The sequence below is a fragment of the Danio rerio genome, chromosome 15, assembly GCF_052040795.2.
Source record: "Danio rerio strain M-AB ecotype USA chromosome 15, GRCz13ab, whole genome shotgun sequence".
Taxonomy (NCBI): Eukaryota; Metazoa; Chordata; class Actinopteri; order Cypriniformes; family Danionidae; genus Danio; species Danio rerio.
Window position 1 is genome coordinate 44,126,511 of NC_141035.1, and position 23,490 is coordinate 44,150,000.

The following is a 23,490-nucleotide window of genomic DNA, read 5'->3' on the forward strand; positions in this document are numbered from 1 at the left end:
TTCTGAGCCACCAAGCGCCATCTTGTGGATGAACTATTCCATCATAAGACACTAAAGCATGGTGCTGCTTCCTCCCAATCATATTCTGTTTCTCTAAAAAGTCTATTACACAAAATTTATCTTTGACATCTTTGGCGTTTTTTAAAATGTCGTCAAGAAATTTTCTGACACGAACACGACGCCATCATATGAGGACAAGATATTTATAGCAATATAAAGTTGTAACGATATTCTGGAGGAAAAATACATACATTTTAGACATTTTTAGAAATTTAAATGGATGTATTGGTCATATTTATGTTCATATTTCTTCCCAAAATTAAACAAAAAGTACATTTACCTTTTATTATTTAACCTAATGTTTATTTGCATTTCTAAACTCAAAATCACTTGGCATTGTTTGTGTTTACATAATATAATTATTAAAAACGTGTCCATGATAATTTGCAGCATTAAATTTATATTAATAAAAGATTATTTGCATAAGAGCAATGAACATTGTTGGAAAATGTGCTTAATTATCATCATTTTGAGGTGAAAATTGACTCTAATTGATTCAAATGACTCCCAGACTTGACAACAAAGTCCTATATAGCAGTGTTTCTCAACCACGTTCGTGGAGGATCACCATCTTTGCACATTTTCCATGTCTCCTTTACCAAACACACCTGATTCAGATCATCTCCTCATTAGCAGAGACTGAAAGACATGTAATGGGTGTGACAGACAAAGGAGACATCCCAAACATGCAGTGTTGATGGGCCTCCAGGAACGTGGTTGAAAAACACTGCCATATAGCATATGGAGATAAATGTTGAGAAATGCACCACAACAAAGCCTCTTCAGACTGTATTATCATGACCTAGAGGTAGGAAAAATGAACAATTAATCACTTTCAAATCACCAATGAGCATTATTAACTTTAAAAAATCCTAATGATCACAATTAGGTTCTGCATGTCATTTTGATCAGTGTTTCCCAACCCTGTTCCTAGAGGCACACCAACAGTACATATTTTGGATGCCATTTAATTGGGGAGAGGTTGAAAATGTGCACTATTGGTGTGTCTTCAGGAACAGGGTTGGGAATCACTGGTTTAGATGTATTAAAAGTTTCCCCTGAATAAGAGCTGATAAACAAATAACATGATGTCAAGTTTCCAGTTGTTTGCATTGTTTTATGTAGATTTCCCAGCAGTCAGAATGAAGCACCAGCAGCCCTTTGTATGGATCGTAGCTCGTTTTAGCAAAGCTTTATGAGATCTTCTCGTAGAATAAGAGGTAGGCTTGGGAACTCTGTACTTTGGCCTCTGGAACCGGATGGACGCTGCTGTCGCTGATGTGAAACCAGGATCCTTTACTGGCCTCGGCATCACCTGCTGGGAGAGGAAAATGTCACTTTGTGCTTTATGTAATGATCTAAAATGCTAAAATAAACAGTTAATGGAGATTTCTCTGACTTAATAAATAAAAATATGACAGATGTTGTGATTCTTATGCCGAGTTCAGACTGCATGATTTTATCCCCAATTTTGACTCGCCAACAGGTTTTGAGAAATTGCTGACAAATGGCTAAAATCACTAGCAAACCGGTGCTCATTCAAGCGAGTAACAATCCCACAGTGTGAATGATCAAAGACACAATCTGAGAGAATCGCAGATGAGCTGCTGATGCTATACCTACACCAACACTCCTGTTTTTTCCTGGAGTCTCCAGTATTTCAGACTCATCACCCACCACCCTCCCATTTTGTTATTTGTCCTGGAAAACTCCTGTAATTTCACCACCTACTCTCACACCAGTCTGTAGTAGGGTTGGGCCAATAGACGATGCCATCGTCCATCGCCGATGGCCAATAGACAACACGATGCTGAACCGGCATCACCGGGTCTCCGCCCCGCCCCTGTTGCAAACACCCTCGCGAAAAATACTCACTTAGGCCCCGTTTACTCTAATACATCTTAGTGTTAAATTGCCATTTTAGAACGAAAATGATCCACATCCACACCGCTTTTTACCAAGCATTTCTGAACAGCCCTCCGTCTGCTGAAACGCACATCACATGACCATACACACACACATAGAGACACAGACACAGCCACACACTGTCATGTGCTCCTCTGAGCTCCAGAGAACAGTGCAGGTCGGACAGTTTATGAAGGTTGTACCGCTAGATCGCGTCTCACTATAGTTGTTAAACGTGATATTCAGACATCCCAAGTCTCCCGGAAGTTCTGGGAGTCTCTATGCATTTGCGGGACTCATAATGGCCGCAAACAAGAGATAATCTCCCGGAAATCGAATGCCTCCCTCCTGGTGCTTAAATAAGTCGTGCACCCTTCTCACCCCTGGATTCCTCCTCGCTTTACAGACACGTCGCGCGCACCACAATACAGTTACTAACCCGGTTCTCAACAGTGTTATTCAGACACCTCACATGTCTGACGTGTTTGCATCTGAGCAATACCATGAGCGGGTCAAAAAAGAAAAAAAGTTGAGGAGAAATTGCAAATTCCCTTCAAAAGTCGAACAAAATAAGGAAATTTTCTAGCCCACAAAAGGCTTGTTTCTAATTATGTAGTTAAAAACAAAAGATATACTACGCGACCTCGCGTTGTTTCCATGTCACTTCTCAAGCGTGTTTGGTTGCGAGATGTAGTTTGTGGACCGAGACAAAGGTGTTGCTGATTTTCCTGTTGTAAAGTCATGCAGTGTGAAACCCCCTGTCGCTGATCCATTTGCAGTGTGAACACAGCAGTGACAGAACAATACCCCAGATAGTCATGCAGTGTGAAAATATCTGTGATGCCACTACTTTAAAAATCAGGCAGTCCGAACTCAGCATTAGTCACTGTTGTCTCTCTCTCTCTCTCTCTGGTCCCTACTTAGTAATTAATTTTAGCTCTTTGCTCTGAGGCTCTAGATTCACCTTTAGGGCACTTAATAGCATAATATCACCAACTGGGGAGGCACAATAGTAAAGTAACAATTCCTCACACCTCCCTGGATATACATATTGAAAAATAAAATGTCACTTTTATGACATGATCTTGTGCATTTCAAGGCACTTCAATGAGACTATAATAACACATGCTTATGTAAATTCATAAAGGTCATCAAAATCTTTGTTTCAGCACTGATACTCACAAGCAGCAGCAGTCCCGTTTTGTACACAATTGTGTGTGGATGGTCGTGATTTAACATAGGCAGTGTAGTGTCCAGAGCGCATGGTGCCACTGTGTTCCACTATGCCATAGAGACTGTACAGCACCTGCGTCTCGCCCTCTTTTACACCCTGAAACACACAAAGAGTTTTAAAGAAGTACACAATACACGATTTCATGGTTTCCTTTGTCTATGAAGGTGCATCATATTGAAAAAAACTGACACTGCAATTTTTTTTTTGCAATATATATAGCAATATATGAATCTAATTTCACAAGATGACTATATTTAGAAAGAATTCATAACGTTATGTTGGGATGATTGTGTAGGTGAGTGTTCCTTATTGAAATGCACAAAATAATATAATATATTTTTAGAAAATAAAAAGATGAAAATAGCACAGTGCTTTATGGTGGAGTCTCACAGATTTGAAGTACAGAAATTCAATAATCAAACATAAAATAACATAGCATTGTCTTGATTTTATAAATAAACACAATTAATCTTTGTTAAAGTGGCAAACTTTATAATGTGTTGCCTCTAAATGGTTTAAATTCACTTGAAATTGCATGAGATCCTGCGATGTGACTACATTTTGTGCAGCCCTATTTTATAACCAAATCATCTCAAACCCAAAGAAATTTTACATCAAATTTAAGACTCAATGACTTCCTAAAATGCCTCATTCAAACACATCCCTTTAATCTACATCAGTTTGTCATGAAAACCATGTAAATAATGCTTTATTGTCTGCACAGAGGTTCTGAGCAGAAATTCATATATGACACAGGCATACCACACAGCACACATACAATTACATACCTTTAAAATACATAGTACCCCACCCTGCCCCCATTTATTTATTACAAATAAATAAAATATTTGCAAAAACGTATTCATAAAAGAAGGCATAACTTTAATTAATATGCAATATGGTTGATTAGTATATTGTGATAACAATGTTCCTTGCAATATGACATTTCCCTAGAGAAAAGCTATATTGATTATTAGCTATTTTTGTAATCATTTAATAATGTATTGAATAAATAGTTAATGGGTGTTTACTGATCTAATTAAGTGTCATTCACACTGAAAACAGGAGTAAAAATGTTGACTTTTAACCCTAAATGACTTTTAAAAACATTTACTGATATTCTGAGTCTATATCTCCACTTCTGCCTGATAGTATTTATTTTCAGCTCTGCTTTGAGGCTTTGAGTTCACCTTTAGGCTGGGCCCACACGAAATCTGGGCAAGCAGAATTCGGCAGATTTTTAGCCCATCATTGATTCTGTTTATTTACTTGTGTAAATGTGTGTACATTTATACTTTTTCAGTTTTTTAATTAATTTCAGCATGATTACTGACTAATATGTAAATGTTAATATAATTTATTCACAATACAGTTTATAAAGTCATTTTTTGTCTCTTTTAGTAGATAAATTAAATAGAAGACTTGCTTTGTTTACCAAATAAGTGGATCTACTTGGATTTGCATTGTAAACATTACATACAAGTTACAAAGACATTACTTTTTATTTCATATATTAAGGTTTTAGTTATGATACTCCCAAAATCATTCCACAGAAATCTGCAGATTTTTAACAAAATTCTGTGCAGGATTAGCATAAAATGTCTGCAGATTCCGTCTGGCCCTACTTTAGGCCTCTCTAGCCAATAGCACTGGTGAGGCAGTTGTAAATAGTAATGCATCATCTGATTGATTACATTTGGATAAACTCTGCATGCAACACACAAATGTGTTGTACATAAAATAATAGCAAATGCATGGCATTAATCACATTTTTTGATAATTTATCATACCTCCCTGCAATATGGATATTACACATACTATTATCTAGGCATGGGCCGGTTATAAGATTCTGAGGGTATGATAACCTTGGATAAAAATATCACTGTACTGGTATTGTTCTCACTGCTCTAAAATATCTTCTTTTTAAATGTCTGGGTAAAAAAACAAAAGCTTTTTCCACTTCGAAAACAGCAGGTTTTATATTTTGAAAGATTTATAATGTTTTGTTACTGTAAACATGTCAGGCTACATAATACAAATGAATCATTGACTTCTGCTGACTTCATTTGATTAAAAAAAACAGATTTCTTTATAATTTAAAACGGCACCTTTGGATATTTTTTCTGCGGGAGATACTTTTGTCCAAAAAAAAACAAAAAAATAATGCAACTAAAAAAACTTGGAAAAATAAAATACACATACCAAGGAAATGTTTTACAGAAAATTTTGGCGGTTTTAAAACATTGACTTTTTCAAACAACGGTATACCTTGAAAACAGTTATCGTGCCATGTCTACTTTTATCACGATGCAGCTGTGCAGCTTTAACATTACTTATTATTGCAAATTACTTATTATTAAGGTTTTATTAAGGTAATAATAAGGTTTATTATAAATAAATACATCAACAAATGTGTTTTGATCAGTTTTGGCATTGCATTGTCTGAATTTAATTCAGCCTTTAATAGGTAAGGTAGTAAAATCATGAGATTTCCATCACATGCTGGAGGTATTCAGCCAATCAACGAACACACTGAATAAACAACCAATCAGAACTGCACTGTACCATGCAGAATGATAAAAAATAAAAACAATAATATACAGTACATGGGAAAAAATTCCACCTCAAAGCACATTGCAATACGTAAAGCACACCAAATAATGCTTTAGTTCTTAAGAACAGTAACATGAGGCCTTCAAACTGATCTACTCAGAGTAATAGCAGGATGATGGAAGCCATGAAATGAAAGATGATTTGCTCACCGCGCAGTTTAAAGAGCAGAATGGAGCGAGATCCAGGATCTGAGGGAACTGCACGTGTCTGTTGACCTTACAAACACTGTATGCAACCTAGAGGAAAATACATGACGGGATGAAGGGTCTAAATGGCAGATTTATCAGTGATGAGATCTGGGAGAGCAGGAGTCAGCTGTTTTACCTGCTGGAATCTCTTCAGGTGGAGGGTGAGCACCGCTGGAGGATCAGAGATCAGCATCTGCTTCAGTGCATCTCTGTAAACAGCCTTCTTACAACCTGAATCAAGAGAAAAATCATATGAGGCTTACAATAAATACAAAATTAAGTCTTGTCTTCATAACTCATCACAGCCAATAAAAAAAAACTAAATGGTGTCAAATACATATAAAATGTGTGCATGTTGTTCTTGAAACGTATCGGGATCAATTACATTTTCATCAAATTTGAAAGCGGCCGGGATATGTTTTATACACTTACTGAAAGCAAATGCTTTGTTATAAAATAGATATTTACAATATTTAACATAATAGTTACTAATAATTCACAAAGAAATTAACAGTATGTTCAATTAACTTTCCAATGTTTTTAACTGGGGTTTGGGAGTTTATGAAAATAAATGACAATCAAATGAAATCATGAAAATTAATAAATACAGCAGAGCTCTTTTAAAAAAAAAAATAATACTGATATATTTCAATCACAAAAATAAGCAGCAATGTTATTTTTTAAGAAAATGTATTTCAGAAAGTGCATTAGGTTTACTTCATATGTATTCCCATTCATGCAAGTGTTATATAAGCATAATTAATATATTAATATCATTATAATTTCTGTCTACTGTGTTCATTTCTTACTAATATTTTAGTTCTGTGTGCCGTGTTCACTTCATTTTCATTCATAAACTACATATTTGAATTCATTTTTTCTCTTTAGATTGATTTCAGGCTAAACCAATTGAAAACTAATTATGTTTTATATAACATAATAGGATTTATGTTTTACTTACTGACTTTTTTCAAGCAACGGAAGTTTTATACAGTTGTAGTTATCAATAACAGCCACAATAGAAGCTAATAAAGTCACCAATTCACAAAAATATTATTCCATTTTTTTTTTTTTTGAGGTCAGAAGTTCTCAACATTTAATCAATTATTTACCAAAATAAAAGCCAAGGTATCTGAAACCGCAAAACACAGCTAAATTGCAATATAAAATATTATTACTGTGACATTTTCATATATATTTAAAAACAAAATATGTTTTTTAGATTTAAAGATTTATAGATTTAAAAAGATTTAAAGAGTAAACAATAATAATGGGCTCTATGCACAGCTAATAGCCAATGATAAACTCTTGAAAAGTTTAAAAGCCAAGGACAAACTTCAAATGAAAGCTTAATGTGACTATTTTCAATTTCACAAGGTTGTTTTTACAGCATCGATGTTGTAACGCATGTAATTACAATACATTCAGTTAAATAGACTTCAGCTTGGGTTAAGCTAGGGTTAAATAAACTGTCATGTTTTAAAGACCTGATAGGGGGAAACAGAATTTAATACAGTGCTTTTTGTTAGGCCTGATAGCCACTTTAGATCATATATCTAACAGGCAGTGAAGATAGCTGACTTTTAAAGTAATCAGATTTTAAACGTGACAATTTTGTAATGGGAAGCCCTTGGGCTGCCTGACTAAAAATTTAAAGTATGTGTGCATATAGCCCATTGCACTAAATATTAATCAGAATAATAATTGGAATAAATAAGAAATTATATAAATGTATTACTTCTAAGAATTCATCTGACAAAAAAAGCAAAATGACAGCTTATAATGCAAATTTAGCTTAAAATAAATAATTAAATTAGGCATAACATTACCATCTTTATATCCCGGCTGTTGTTTAGTGCATGTAACACACATCAGTCTGTTGTTCTCAGTCAGATGCTCCACCTCAGTGAACTGATACAGGCAGGACTCCACTGAACACTCCTGCTTCGCTGGTGCCGTCCTGGAGGCCAGTGCTCGAAAAGCCAGCTCAGGGTCCCGATTTACCACGGTATACTCTTTAACATCCTCCAAGGTGTCTTCTCCATTCTCTACATCCCCTTCTGATGGTGTTGTCAGAGACATTGTATTCAGTTCTTCTACTAGCTCTTCCTCTTCAGCACAATTCTGCTCAATTTCATCCTCATCTTCATTTACTTGTTCTGCTATATCTTCAGTTGTCTGGTCGTCAGATAATGCAGTGAAGCGGTTGTTCACTGAAGCAGCTTGTTCTTGCTCTGGTTCCTCATCATCTTGATCCTCGTTGTGTTTCTCGAGGCTCAAATCCTCTTGGTTGGTGTCTGCTGGTAGTGCATCAGCGCTGCCGTTTACTGAGACCGTCTGAGTCTGCATGGAACTGTCTGCTGGATCTGTGGAGCTCTGATTGGTTATGTCATCTAGGGTGACTTTACCGCCCTGTTTCTGCTGCCGTCTCTGATTCTGTGAACACACATACATATGTAAATAAATAATACACATACATATACATACATATATATATATACACACACATACATACATATATATACACATATACACACACACACACATATATACATATACATACATATATATATATATATATATATATATATACACACACACACACACATATATATACGTATATATGTGTGTGTGTGTGTGTGTGTGTGTGTGTGTGTGTGTGTGTGTGTGTGTGTGTGTGTGTTTTACCTTGGCTTGTTTCTTGGCCTGTTTTTTGGCTTTCTTCTGCTGATATTTGCTTCCTGTTCCTGTAGGCATGTCTCCATTCCCATTGACTAGAGAACTTGTGTCTTGGTCTTCATCATCACTGACAGTCTGGCGATGCTGAACTGCTTTCTTCTGATTCTTCTTCCTGTAGGCCTAGAAGAGGCACTCAGATCAGTTCACTGCTAAAGAACACACACATGCACACATACCAGCACTTTGAGCATTTCCTCAACGTGTCTGAGGGTTACAGCAGACATATGAAGCTCACGTTATATGAGGTCTGGCAGACTTTTCTATCTTACATTAAATGCTCAGGGGCTACTATATCCTAATTGAAAGTTTACCCCCAATTATCTATCAATAATAACTTAATTTTTATTTTTTTCCTCTCAGAATTTAATTAATTTTTCCTCTTTCTTTATGGGGTGTATGTTTATAGCCAAGTACTACTTTAATATGTTGTTCAATATGTTTATAATTGGTCATAAAATAAGTCTCTGACGTCCCTAGAGTGTGTATGTGAAGTTTCAGCTCAAAATACCAGATCAATAATGTTTTATAACTCTTTGAAATTGACCCTTCTAGGCTTTGATCCTAATTGTAATGTTTCGGTGACTGTCGTTTTAAAATCAAATGAGATTCAAAAAGGGCAGACCTAAAAATGCCTGTGTCAGCATAGTGGCAGATTCAAAAACAAGACGAGTGTCCTATATGCTAAAGAGGGAGAGATGGTCGGAAATGGGCGGGGCTTTCTCCTTCTGATGACATGTACAAACAGAGAATGTCAATTAAAGTGTTTCTGCACACTGTTTTTATCAAGTGTGATTATAAAAAATAACATAAATAATTTACTATTAGAAGCTGGTTATATTCATAGAATTTTGCCACACAACTGTGTTTAAACCCCTAATACTAGTATGTTTGTCGCCAAGTACTATGTTAGTATATTTTATAATATGTGTGTTGTGGAAAAGTTTTTTACATTTACATTTAGTCATTTAGCAGAGGCTTTTATCCAAAGTGACTTACAAATCAGGACAAGGAAGCAATTTACACAATTATAAGAGCAACAATGAATAAGTGCTGTAGGCAAGTTTCAAGTATGTAAAGAAAGTGTAAGAAGCAAAACATTAGTAATTTTTAAAATGTTTTATTTATTTATTTGTAGTTAGTGGAGGAGTCAGAGAGGGAATTGCATATTAGTAAGGAAAGTGGAGACTTTAGTTATAATTGGTTATGTGGTTGTGATGATTGAAAACTATTCAAAAATCAATACACAAATATTTGAATATTAAGAAATTTGAAGCTCACCTCATCGGCTACAGGAAGAGAAAGATCCAGAAACATCTCAGTGACCAGGGATACAGTTTTGCACTCTTTACACATCACTGTGCTGCTCATCGCTCCACCAAACACTCGGTCCACAAAGTTCTTGGGCGCTCCATCTTTTTCATACTCTGGTGAAAACAATGTGAGAGAAAGCCAGTGTTATTGATTTTATAGAATTCATTCCTTGCGTTTAATCATGACTTAATTGTTACATTAAAGCAGACCTATAATGACCCAGATGTCCCTAGAGTATGAATGTAAGGTTTTAGATCAAAACACCAAACAAATAATGTTTTATAACTCCCTGAACCTGCCCCTTTAAGGCTTTGATACAAATTCTGTCATTTTGGTTGCTGCTGCTTTTAAGTCAAATTAGATTGTGGTATTTTCAAAAGAGGGCGGGGCTACAAATGATAATGTGTCAGCATAGTGGCAGATTCAAAAACAAGACTAACATCCTATGCTAATGCAGGAGGAATCATCACTAATGGGCGCGGCTTTCGTCCTCTGATGACACGTAGAACAGGAAAATGTCAATCAAAGTGTTTCTGTAGACTGTTTTCATCAAGTGTGATTATAAAAACATAACATTTATAAATGTTACCTTTTAGAGGCTGGTAATTTTCACAGACAGTAGCCACACAACTGTGTTTAGACCCCTTATAAAAGTGATTTTGCATAAGAGGCCCCTACATAGGATTGTGCAAACTGCTGGACGCGTAGTAGGAGGTGAGCTTGCCACCCTTTAGGACATCTACACCTGTCGGTGCATGAGGAAAGCCAAGAGAATTATCAGTGACTCCAGCCACCCAAGCCATAGACTTTTCTCTCAGCTATCCTCAGGCAGACGGTTCCGCAGCATCTGGTCACGCACTAGCCGACTGAAGGAAAGTTTCTTCCCTCAGACTATCAGGTTGATGAACACTTAACAGACCCCACACAGACTCTTCCATACCCCTCAGCACACACCATCATTATGTAGCATGCACTGCACTTTAACCAACCCATACTTAAAACAATACTGCCTACAACTATGTGGACACCTATTCATTGTACATATCACTGTCAACATTGCCAATTTTACATTGTCCTGTTTTTTTGGGAGTATGTTGTTGTATTTTGCACAGTATAGAGCCAGCACCTAAGCTTTTCACTCATCATAGCACGCATGCTGCTGATGATGATGTGACAATAAAAGTGATTTGATTTGATTTAAAGTATATAACTTGTCATTCTGTTAATCCAGCAATGATTTTAATTATACCTTTAACGATCTTCTTCATCTGCTCAGCCTCAAAATTTTTGCCATAGGATTTTAAAGCCTCCAGAATTCCTGAATTTACTCTCTGAAAAATAAAGGAAACAAAAAAAAAAGTTATTTTGATATGAAAGACAAGAAAACAATAAGACACAAGTTCATTGGTTCATACTTTCGCTTCTTCAGCCCTCATGCCATCCAGAAGGTACCGCAGAAGCTCTTGACTGTCCTGCTGCTGAAAGCCTTTAAAACGTGGAGCTCTGTGAACAACCAATCAGAAGAATATCCCAAATACAGTACAGCCAATCAGATGAATCTGATCTATTTGTAAAATGTTGCTCTTCATTTTCACATGACCGTTCAAAAATAATTGTAATATTAATTCATTCATCCGTTTTCCTTTATCTTAGTCTTTTCTGCTTTTTTAAGCAGCGAATGCCCTTCCAGCCGCAACCCACTACAGGGAAACACCCATACACTCTTGCATTCACACACACACACATACACTACTGCCAATTTAGTTCACCCAATTCACCTATAGCACATGTTTTTTGAAAAGTGGGGGAAACCGGAGCACCTGGAGGAAACCCACGCCAACACAAGGAGAACATGCAAACTCCACACAGAAATGCCAACTGACCCAGCTGAGGCTCAAACCAGCGACCTTCTTGCTGTAAGGCGATTGTGCTACCCCCACCGTGTCGCCTTGTTCAGACCATATAGATTTAAACTATAATGGACAATTAATCAATCGTCCATACACTGATTATATGAAGTGTCTGTGCTGAGAGCATTTTTAAGCAACTACTTACTTTTTACACACTTGTGTGAAGAGCTCTTTAGGAGTCACAACACCTTTCTTGGTCTCCTGGATTTCATTCATTAGCTGACACATAGCCAGAGTGAGCGATCCAGGCCTTTCCAGCTGGATCTGAAGAGGATCCTGAAAACATGATGTGAAAACGTTCTGTCAGATGAAGCTTTATGTTTAAAATGAGGAACATGATGAGTGTGAGCTTTAGTACCAGCTCAGATGACAGTGCAGGAGTGATGGAGAAGCTGCTCTTCTCCTCTGCAATCTGCTTCAGCAGTTCCCTCAAATACTGTGTCTGTGATAAACTCTGAGAGGGAGACAAAAGAAAAGAGCTTGTTTACTCACAGTAAGAGTTTGTGTTTGTCATGTGTAGCGTCTCCTACTCTGTACCTGCACGACTGCATTGAAGAAACACGTGTTTCCCAGATTACTGAGACCCCTGACAGACACCACAGCTGAGCTTCCAGCGGCGGCTGATTGATGGCTTTTAGGACTGTCCTCTTGTTTCAAGCTGCTCTTCTGCTTCCCCTTCTTCCCTTTCTCTTCATCTTGCGTTTGCTCTGCAGAATTCATCACAGAGATGTCTTCTTTCCTACTTTCTGTAGAATTATAATGAAAATAAATCATGTTTGAGGCAAAACCATTGTTAGAATTCATTCACTTAGATCCATTTTACTTCCAAAAGCATGCCTACTTCAGACTACTAGGAAGAAAACATCCAAAATCCACATTTATTTATTTTTTATTATCCTTCTTCATCTATTTTGCATCTCTAGACTTCATTTATGATACATATCTTTATTCAAAATAAGACAGAAATCCCTCAAGCAGCACTAAGATCAAACTTTACAGTTTTATTCAGACCTATATAGTCCAGGTTTTTAGGTAATTTTAGCATAATTTAAATAATATTTAACTACAATAATACGGCCGTTGACAGTTTTTACAGATACAGTCGGTAAAATAAGTATTGAACACGTCATGTATTTTCCTGGGGATAATATTTCTAAAGGAGCTGTTGACATGAAATTAAACTAGATTTTAGTAAAAACCCAAACAATACAAACATAAAAATATAGCTAAACAAACAAATCTGAAAAATGAGTTGTGTGTAATAACAATGAAATGACACAAGGGGAAAGTGCTGCACCACTGAAGCATATTTAATACTTTATATAAAAGGCTTTTTTGGTGATGGCAGCTTAAAGACGACTCTCCTATGAAGAATAAAGTCATGCATTGCTTTGGTGTGAGTTATTCACAGACTTCAACAGAGTGTTAAAATCTTGATGGTTCTGTGGGTCTCGTCTATCAAATCTGAGCATTATTTTGTATTTTATAATGAATTTAAATCAGGTGACTGACTGGGCCATTCTACAGCTTGAGTTCCTGTCTCTGAAAGCATTTTAAAGTTTTGGACGATTGTCTTGCTGAAATGACCCCTCTGGTTTCATCTTTATCATCCTGCTTATGTAGATGTTAAACTGAAGCAGCTGATATTCATTTACACTGAGGAAGGGCAGAGGGTTGCTGAAGAACTACTGAGAGATTTCAGTTGCTGTCTGGGCTTTCACAACCTTTCTACACCTCCCTTTATTCATGTGTTCAATACTTTTTCCCGGCGTCATTTAATTTTATTACACGTAACTTCAATTGTAAACTAATTAGATTTTTTTTCTTTGGTTGTTACCAACATCCGGGGAAAAACATTAAGATTTTTGAATCTGTCATGTTTTTTGAAGATTTTTGAATCTGTCATGTTTAGGAAATGCATAGTAATATAATGCACATTTAACTAATGAATGCCTTATTTGAATACTTGAAAACTTAATCAGTACTTCAGCATTAATTTCCCGTGTTTGATCATCTATCATGGTGATGTATATTATTTAACTGTTTACCTGATCTCACCTGTTCTGTCTTGCAGTGGATTTAGCATGTTAAACACAATTTTAGAATATTAAGTGACTAAAAAACAAGTAAGTATACACGTACTGCACTAAATATGTGTTTAAATATAATTTCAAAAGGCATTTCAAAAGACGTAGGTGGAACTTTGAGCATCAGCCAAATGAAATAACCACACTGATCAAATTAAGCTGACATTATATACAGTGCCTATAGAACATCATCATTACCCTTTTGAAATAATGACTTTATTTGTCATACAGCCTGAAATCAAATCGCATTACAAATAACCTTTACAGCCTTTGAAATTATTTTGCACCCTTCTCCTAATCTGTGGCTTTCTACACCTTTATCCTGGAGGACTCTTGAAAGCAGGGTGTAACGTGAGCAAAGTTATAGATAATCACAAAGTATGATGATTTTCTATAGGCACAGTAAATCCAATTAGCCTTAAATACCTACTTTTGCTGGCGTTCTTCTTGTCAGGAGCCGTCAGCACTTGTTTTCTGATATTAGTGATCAGCTGTGCCAGCTGCCCCGTGCTGGAATACTGCACTTCATCATCACAGATATAACACCTGCAGCACATCAGAGCAGAAGATCAGAGTCTGAACACACACACCTGCACATTTCACTGAGGATCTGTGTGTGTGTGTGTGTGTGTGTGTGTGTGTGTGTGTGTGTGTGTGTGTGTGTGTGTGTGTGTGTGTATGTGTGACTGACCAGACACTCCAGACGTCCAGGCTGAGAACTAAACAGTGTGGCTCAGAGCGAGGGGTCTCGTAGTGCTTGATAGCATGCTGATTTCCTGATCTCCCGCATCCCTGATGAGGAGCACAACAATGTTTTCATGGTATATACAGAAATCAGAAAGTGAAATTCAATACATTTTAAGAGTCTTTCCATACAGTTTAAAATGTTTGCCATTTTACATTTTAACTGTTAACACTGGTGAAATTTTAACTTATATTTACTAAATACTGATCGTAAGAAACTAATTCAAAAGTAAAACGTTATTCATATAGTAAAAAGTAATGCTGATCCAGCAGGTGGCGCCTACAGGACAGCAGAAATAACGAGAGGGTGCTCGCTGCAGAGCCATTTGAGGAGAGCTGAGCTCCAGCGAGGGGGAGCATGAGCTGTTGCTCCTCCTCCTGTAAGCTGTTTTAATGCGTACACCAACCCCACCCCTAACCCTACCCCCAGTGACATCACTCGTAGAAGAAGTGCAAAAAAGGTGGAGCTCAAGCTTAAGCTCCCCCTCGCTGGAGCTCAGCTCTCCTCAAATGGCTCTGCAGCGAGCACCACTTGGAAATAACAGTGAGTATGTTTACATGGACACCAATAATCTGATTTTAATACAATTCAGACAATACTCTAATTAACAGTCAACCATGTAAACAGCGATTTTTGATTAATTTAATCCAATTAAGGTTATAATCGAGCTAAAGAGTAATCAAATTAAGACACGTTGAGTATGTCGATTTTAAATCGCATTATAGAAGTGTAGTACAGACATGTAAAAACCGCAATCAAACTATTACTGTTGTGTGCGATTTTCGCCGCATTTTTCAACAGGATAGTCTATACACACACCAACAGTATCTGAGGTTTTCGCTAAAATTACTAAATACAAGTGTAAAAGTGAAAGATTGAAGCAGTGTACTGATGCTGTGACACGTTACCTGATAGATTCAAAAGACCGAAAAGTCATTAGATAGAGACAAGATTATTTAAATATCACGTTTAACATTGATAGTAAGATGCCATCCAGCGGTACATCCTTGATAAACTGTTCAACATGCACTGCTCTCTGGGGTTTTGTGCTCAAACCACCTGCTGACTGCAGGAGCTCAGACATGCACGTACGCTGCAGCGCATGACTGTGTGTGTGTGTGGTCATGTGATGTGCGTTTTCAGCGGTTTAGTGTGGAAGGAGGGCTCTTCAGAAATGCTAGGTGAACCGCCAGGGTGGACGTGGATCGTTTTCATTCTAAAATGCCACTTTAAAACTAAGATGTATTAGTGTATTTGGGGTCTAAGTGTGTATTTTTAGTAAGCGGGTTGTTGCAATGGGGGCAGGGCAGAGGATCGCGATGCCGGCTCAGCATTGTGATGTCTATTTGACCCAACCGTATTACACACACAAATACCTTGCTTATTTGCACTATTGAATACCCTTTATTATCATGAACTAACTTTTCACTCAATACATTTATTCCTGAGCATGATCGATGGTCTAGGCAAATGCAAATTTTATTGGTTGTAAAATATATTTGTATAACAAAAAAAATACAATTACTCTGCTTCACTGAATAGATTTATAGACCATTTTGAAGAATGTAAACAATAACACTGGTCCTAATGTATTTCCTATTTAACATTTTCATTTTCTATAGCTTCCGAGAATCCAAAAAGTCCACATATTGATAAATAATCAAGTCTACCAACGCATGATAGATGTTTTAATGTGAAAGCATAAGTGAATTTCCTCCTGTTACAGTTATAATATATTATGAGAACAAGCAGGAAATGTTCAAGGGCCAATGACATTACTACATTGAAATGGTCTATACAGAAATTCTCTGAACAGTGGAGGAAATTCAGGACACATTTTGCCATTAATCAAAGCATCCCAATTGAACTGAATCCCCCCAACTGTAATTCCCTAAACATGAAAAGAAATCCCATACTTTATTTTTCAGAAGATAAGAACCTTTATTACAGTGACAAGTTATTTTGTGACTAACTCCACAAAAACACTGGTCAATAGTGAGCTGATGATCACTTACTCTGTGTCCGCATTTCAGACACATCCACACAGCTGGACTCTCTCCGTCAGTCTGATCCTCTAAGATCTGCTTTTCTTCAGGCTTGTCCTGCTCACAGTCTTGACAGGAGCTCCAGTGCTCATTCAGACAGGCTTTCTTCAGTACGCTGTTCTCTGTTCCTTTACGAATGTGAGTGCAGGAGGGCCCTGATAAAGCAGCAGGAGAGTCATCAGTGGGGTTTGATGTTAACCCTTGTGTGCTGTCAGGGATGTTTTCATCCACTCTATGGGGATTTGAATCCTAATTTCGCCACAACTTTCTCTGTGCTTCAGCAAATGGAATGATTTTTGCTAAATAATCTTCTTTTGACACATATTTAGGAAAAATGCTTTGAAAATACACTCTGGGCAAATTGACTACCCTTTCATTATGTTCATGGCTGATTTTCTCCCATTGACTTTCATTATAACCTTGACACCATCTAATCATGCATTCTTGATTGCTGGTGATTTTCCTGTTGGGAAGAGGTACAATTTTAATTTTTATTCTGTTAATCATCAGTCGCAGTGCAAAAAAAGACTTTGAAGTTATAGAGATTATAGTGGGCGTGTTGGATGTTTGTACATTGATGTGTCTGAAAGAAAATCTAATCTAATTCTTCATACCTCGCTTAAATGATCTAAGATGATTTGGCAGATCCTGGATCTTTTAATCTTGATAACTGATCTCTGGCTAATTTGGTTCTTCAAACAAGTTCGTGAATCTGATTAAAATGTCAGGATGAACTGATCTGAGATTGCTGCATGTGTTGTGAAGGTCAGATCTATCTATCCTCAAAATTAAGATCATCAGTGAAACAATTGGCTGACGGCACAGCAGCGTAATGACATCATCTGATTAATATTCACTTATCAATGTGAGCAAAATTATATACAAGTAGTAGTAAGCAGTAAACAGTTTAACATGCAATAACTTTCCACACAGGTTTTGAGCTGCCGTCTTTACAGTTTTCCATTTTAGAGTAAATATTCTTTAATATAGTAGTGTAGGCTTTTTATTAACCACTTAAACTCTGCTGCTATTTGGAGATTTCCGCCTGGATTTTGCCTACCCAAATTTAAAAGCATCCCAAATCCACATAAAGAGGTGTAAATGCAAAAATTTGGTATAATTTTAAAGAAAACCCTTTGAATTTTCATAAAACACTATTGAAAGTGTTTAAAATTACTGTATATGTCGTCTGTGTTATAATAAACACCTAAAAAAAAAGAGGCGCTTTTTGTATTTGTTTTTTTATAAACTCAAATTTGAAAGTGTACCTTTTAGGTTCTGTAGGTGGTTTAGGGTGCTGTAATTAATTTTAATGGTTCATGCACATATCTGTAATCATAGGAAAGAAGAAAAATGTCTCTATCATAATCTATGCAAAAGTTATTGTATTCCAACTGATGAGAGGTGCTGTACAAGCCACAGATAGCGATCCTTGTTTACATATTTCACTATTCTTTTGTTTGATCAAACATAATTCACTGTGTTTGGACCACATCAGACATATAAAAGGATTACTTTTGCACATCACCTCAAAAACAGAGGAGAATGGCCCTGAAGGGCACAGCATAAGGTAAGAGATGACAGCTGTCTGTGCTATCTGGGGCTGCTTATTGATCGTGAATGTATTGTTTACATTTCTGCGCCATGGAAACACCACAATTCATTTAACAACTGTTTGGCATATGAAAATAATTTAGTAAAAAGAATGCTAGAACTGTATGGGCACCGGCAAGAGCTTTTATTTGAGCTATAACTTGTACAAGTGTCATATAAAAAATATGAAAATGAACCAATGTAAAATACCTAGCTCGGGTATCCAAAATACTGTGTATTTAAGTGTAAATAACTTTTATACAGTAGTATAAAAACCAAAGTGATGCATATGTGCATAAAATATAGATTCTACACTTTCAAACGACACCACTTACGGGGGTCTGGTGCAACGCTAGCCTTTTAAATCTGAAACCGAAAGTACCCGGTACCGGGTCTGCAGAGTTTAAGTGGTTAATTGAGTTACTGACTTATTATTATAACTTATCATTACGTTTCTTAATCTGCAAATTAATTTTGTATCAAAAAAGCATTTTGATACGGTAAAGGTGTCTGCAACTTCTGCAAAGCCTCAAATCACTGTCATATTAGCTGTCAAAACATGTTCATGACTGCATAAATTATTATTCTTTTATAAAACAAACAACATACAGTCGAATATTGTGCATGTCTATTATCATGCACAAATAGTATGTGTTTGTATCTAAAAAGTCAATTGTAATAAATGTTTTCTTTGATCTCTTTGGGGAGAACCACCCCATTTTGTAATTTTCTTTCAGAGTGCAGATTGTATACGTTTTTCTTTACATATATTTTTAAATGTATATGTATACAAACATTAAATAATTAATAATATATAATGAATATGAATTATTTAATATTAAATGTTACTAATTATTATAAATGTATATATACATTTTTTTTACTATTTTCCCAAGTGTATATAATCTATAGGTTATTACTGTAAGAAAATATCAGCATTTGGTACATACTTTCAGTATTATCTTTGCTTTAAAAGACCCAATCTAATCCTCTTTATATTAAATAAACCTGCTCCCAAGCAGGTTTGAGATATCAGAGCTATTGCCAAGACAACAACTCTCGGATGAGTTTTGAAGAATGAAACGATCCTGGATAGTGTCAAATCATCAACAACCAAATCCAGCTAACTGAGTAATCCACGTACGAAGAACGGACCCCAGCTCTTAGAACAAAGTAAACAAAGTAAGTGTTTTTATGCACACACACACACACCATTATCTGCTGTTTTACTCCATATAAACGGCAGAAACATTTTTTGCACAGGCCTATCTAAACGGTTAGTGGTGCCAACTGATGATCAACAGTAAAAATTACACATTTGACCTCTTCCCAACAGGGAAAACCAACAACAACCAAGAATCCTTGATTATTTGGTGTTGAGGCTTTGCAAACAAAAAATGTCATTATAATGGAAGTCAATGGAGCAAAAACAGCCACTAACATAAAAAAGTGGAATTAAGGTGATGTTGGTTTTATATTTGCACACTCGTTCAGTAACAACTTATGACATGCTGCTACCTATATTGTTTACCATGGTACTTTGAATATTCGGACTAAATTCACATTTAAGTATGACCTCAAAACAACATTAGCACTATTTAATTAACTGTAAACAATGTTGTACTTTGATAGTCATTGGCTGCTAATATGATTGAATATAATATGATGACTACTTTTCTGAAATTATATTAAGAGGAAAGTCTGAATGTGTGAAGATAAAACCAACTTAACCTCAATAAAAGTGGAGACAATTTAAACAGTCACTGTTAGCATTTGATTGTTCATCAGTCAATCATGTACCTGCAGTCTCAGAGCTGCTGTCTGCTCCAGCACTTCTGTCCTTTACCTTCTTCTTTCCCATTTCACTTCAAACAGCAGCTCCTGAATAAAGAGTAGAGCTATGACAAGTATAAATAAAGAAAGCAGTAATGCATCATAATACTTAATGAAGTAAAGGTGGTTTCTATTCGAACATTTGTTGATTGTCACTTTCCCTATATGATTTATAGAGATAAATTTGGTTTTATATACGGATATTCAGACATTTTCTTTAATAATTGAAGTTCAGAAAAGTATTCTTTGCAAATTCTAAATAGGGAAATCACATTAGCAGCAAACGACTATCAAAGTACTGTTCACAGTGAATTAGATAGTGTTAATGTTGTTTAGAAGTCATACTTGCAGGCTAATTCCGAACGAATATTCAAAGTAGCATGGTAAACAATATAGAGACTGCTAAATGGACGAATGTGCAAATTTAAACCAACTTTACCTCTATATATGATTTTACCACGCTAACGTACTTTAAATATTGGGTTTGAAATCGCATGTGATGATGACTTCATCATTTAATTGACTGTGAACAGTGTTGTACTTTGATATTCATCGACTGATAATATGGTTTCACTATTAAGAATTCGCAAATACTTTTCTGAAATTATATTATTAAGGAGAAATTCCGAGTGTGTGAAGACAAAACCAACTTTGCCTCTATAAAACACTTCAAATAATAAACACCAAACTGATATAAATGAAAGAAATGGAGACACAAACGGATTTCAACCATAAATACAGAGTGAAGTGATATTAATTTAATGATGAAGTGGGAAAGATCAAATAAACATTGGACGATCAATCAGTTAAAACTATTTTTTGGGATGAAAACCATGACAAAAACTGTTAAAATCAACTTACCAACCTGAAAACCTTTAAAACATGATAAACTGAATTACATCCATTCAAGTAGCAGTAATTTAATCATTTTGTGGTGAAATTTACAGCATTAAAAGCAACAGCGTACAGCATGTTCACCGACTGCTCTGAGTATTTCCGGGTGACGATGCAGACCGAAGACAATTTCAAAATAAGAGTCTGTAGTATTACATAAATGAATAAATGAATAAAATAAATGAATGGATGAATGAATGAACAAACAAACAAACAAACAAAACAAACAAACAAACAAATAAATAAATAAATGAATAAATAAATAAATAAATAAAACGCGGTTTGAAGCATATAATGCTGGGTTGTGATACAAGTATGGAAAGCTTTAGTTTGTAGTTTACATATTAAATAGTTTTAAACTGTTTTAGAGTCACATTATGGGGAAAACTCAGGGATTAAGCGTTGCATGGTTTGATGCAGAAAAGAAAGGGAAAGTAAACTACAGTGACGAGCTGAATGTGTTTATTTAGGGTATTTATAAAAGTCTTTTCAGGGGCATAAGGTTTTTGACAAAACGTTTATTATCTCTATACAAACATGCATATAAATAATTCAAACATACAAAAATCATACAAACATGGACACATCAAACTGCTCCTATTAAAATGATGTCTTTGACACTGACATGAAAAGTATGACACCATAAACATTTACTATAAGAACTAAAGAACCCCCTCAGTAATAAACAGTGTTTAGTCAAAACACTGAGCATATCTTTTTGTAGCATCAGTGTTATCTGACCCCTCAATCAGCTCATCTTTACTAAATATGTTAATATGATATTTAAGAAGTCTTCAAGAGTGGCTGATTCAGATGAGTTTTGTTGTGGGCATCAGAAATGTTTGTCATCAATAAAAGTGAAGTGGGAATATTAATAGATGAGCGTGTTAAATCAGTTAAATAATTACACATCATTCATTTACAAACATTGTAGTGAATTAAATGCTCAGTTAAATGAATTACTTTCACTTTGTCGACCTCTGCTGACACATTTCAGACACAACATCTCTTCTGTAGCCAAAGTCTTGATTTTCTCAGAGTAAACCTTGTAAAACCAAGATTATACTAAAAGAGTAATTAAACAAAAGAATCTTACTTTTCCAATATAAGGAACAAAGCTGTCTGTGCTGCACAACACATTTCATATTTACATAATGTCAACATGACTGACTGATTACAATAGGAGTGCTTTAGTTTTGTTATTTTAAAATCCTATTTTCCACTATAATCAAAATCTGGACGATCTGAACAATATAATGACGTAATTTTCCTTTTCCTGGTTATTGCATATGAAAATAAGCCAGTGTTGTGAAGTCAGTGTGAGTCTGTGTGTCTTCAGTGTGTGCTGATTGTGTGTCTGTGACGTTTCTCCTTATTCATAACCAGGAAATCCTGAACACTGAAAATCCTGCAATAAAACACACACACACACACACACACACACACACACACACACACGCACATGCACACGCACACGCACACGCACACACACACACACACGCACAATCCAATCTGTAAGTGAGACATTATTGCTGTCACGTCACATCAGCAGTTCCATTTCAGAAAAACTAAAGCAGATAAATAAGTGTTTACAAACTCCACAGTTTAAAGCACAGACTAAAGAGAAGCTGAATTATCATATATTGTGCATTTACACATATGAGGCCTGTTACTAAACATTACAGCTTAAAAACACTCACACAAAATTCCAGTTTATTCAGTGGGTCGTCCATCAGATCAGAGAACAGCTTCCATGAGGATATTATTTGTAGATTGTCAGACAGATCCAGATGTTTCAGGTGTTCAGGGTTTGATCTCAGAGCTGAAGCCAAAGCAGCACAACCTTTATCTGTGAGACCACAATCTCCCAACCTGTAGAGAACAATGACACTCTCTTCACTCTCTCACATCACATCAGTTTAACACTGAATCCATTATTAAAGTACAAACTAAAAGCACAGATAAATATATTAGTTGAATTATTGAACTGAGGTCTGAAATGTCACAAAACACAAAATATGATCATAAAACATCAAACTGAATAAATAACTGTTCACATATGTGCTGTGTAAGTGCTTTTAGACAAATCATCCATCTCAGGCTAAATCTTTTATAATTAATGTCTCTGTTTACAGCACTGATTAACTGAACTGTTATTTATATCTGTAGTAATGTGTACACAACAGTTTAAAAGGTTGAGATCACAGTTTCAAATGTATTTAAAAGAAGTTTAATTATTAGATAATAAAATGTATCCTTACTACAATGTAAAATATCTATTTTCTCTGTGAATATGTTTGTATTTCAGCATCATTATTCTAGACTACAGTCAT

At 35.8% G+C, this 23,490-nt stretch overlaps 2 protein-coding genes across 30 annotated transcripts in view; both read right to left on the reverse strand.

Annotated features, from left to right (window-relative positions):
- Positions 1–186: 186 nt before the first annotated feature.
- Positions 187–21,271, reverse strand: usp16 (ubiquitin specific peptidase 16). 27 transcript variants are annotated; one of them, XR_015508767.1, is made up of 19 exons: positions 21,129–21,271; positions 20,231–20,311; positions 18,106–18,166; positions 16,808–16,992; positions 14,739–14,839; positions 14,478–14,593; positions 12,498–12,706; positions 12,319–12,414; positions 12,106–12,236; positions 11,466–11,553; positions 11,300–11,381; positions 10,018–10,163; positions 8,689–8,859; positions 7,830–8,436; positions 6,137–6,231; positions 5,962–6,048; positions 3,148–3,295; positions 789–1,375; positions 188–587 (listed from the first exon to the last, which is right to left on the reverse strand). XR_015508767.1 is itself a non-coding variant. In XM_087283231.1 (18 exons), the coding sequence occupies exons 4-18, from the start codon at positions 16,829–16,831 to the stop codon at positions 1,254–1,256; spliced, it is 2,223 nt and encodes a 740-aa protein (XP_087139357.1). In that variant the 5' UTR covers positions 16,832–16,992; positions 18,106–18,166; positions 20,231–20,311; positions 21,129–21,271; the 3' UTR covers positions 188–1,253.
- A 331-nt stretch (positions 21,272–21,602) lies between these two features.
- si:dkey-121n8.8 overlaps positions 21,603–23,490 on the reverse strand; it is a 16,121-nt gene continuing 14,233 nt past the window's right edge. For 2 of the 3 annotated variants that reach the window (XM_087284611.1, XM_087284610.1), the window contains exons 10-11: positions 22,858–23,029; positions 21,603–22,565 (exon numbers count right to left, since the gene is read on the reverse strand). In XM_087284611.1, the coding sequence (XP_087140737.1) occupies positions 22,530–22,565; positions 22,858–23,029 (208 nt within the window). In that variant the 3' untranslated portion in view covers positions 21,603–22,529. Of the gene's footprint in view, positions 22,566–22,840; positions 23,030–23,490 lie in introns of all 3 variants that reach the window. The other variant, XM_087284609.1, reaches the window with a different exon arrangement.

What these genes read in the sequence shown, in the direction of transcription:
- usp16 (XM_087283221.1), bottom strand. Translation starts at nt 20,291, where the DNA reads ATGGGAAAGAAGAAGGTAAAGGACAGAAGTGCTGGAGCAGACAGCAGC. An exon ending in CAAGAAGAACGCCAGCAAAA is followed by an intron (nt 12,707 to 14,477) that starts GTAGGTATTTAA and finishes ATAATTCTACAG; the next exon opens with AAAGTAGGAAAGAAGACATC. An exon ending in AAACGGGACTGCTGCTGCTT is followed by an intron (nt 1,379 to 3,147) that starts GTGAGTATCAGT and finishes TTCCTCTCCCAG; the next exon opens with CAGGTGATGCCGAGGCCAGT.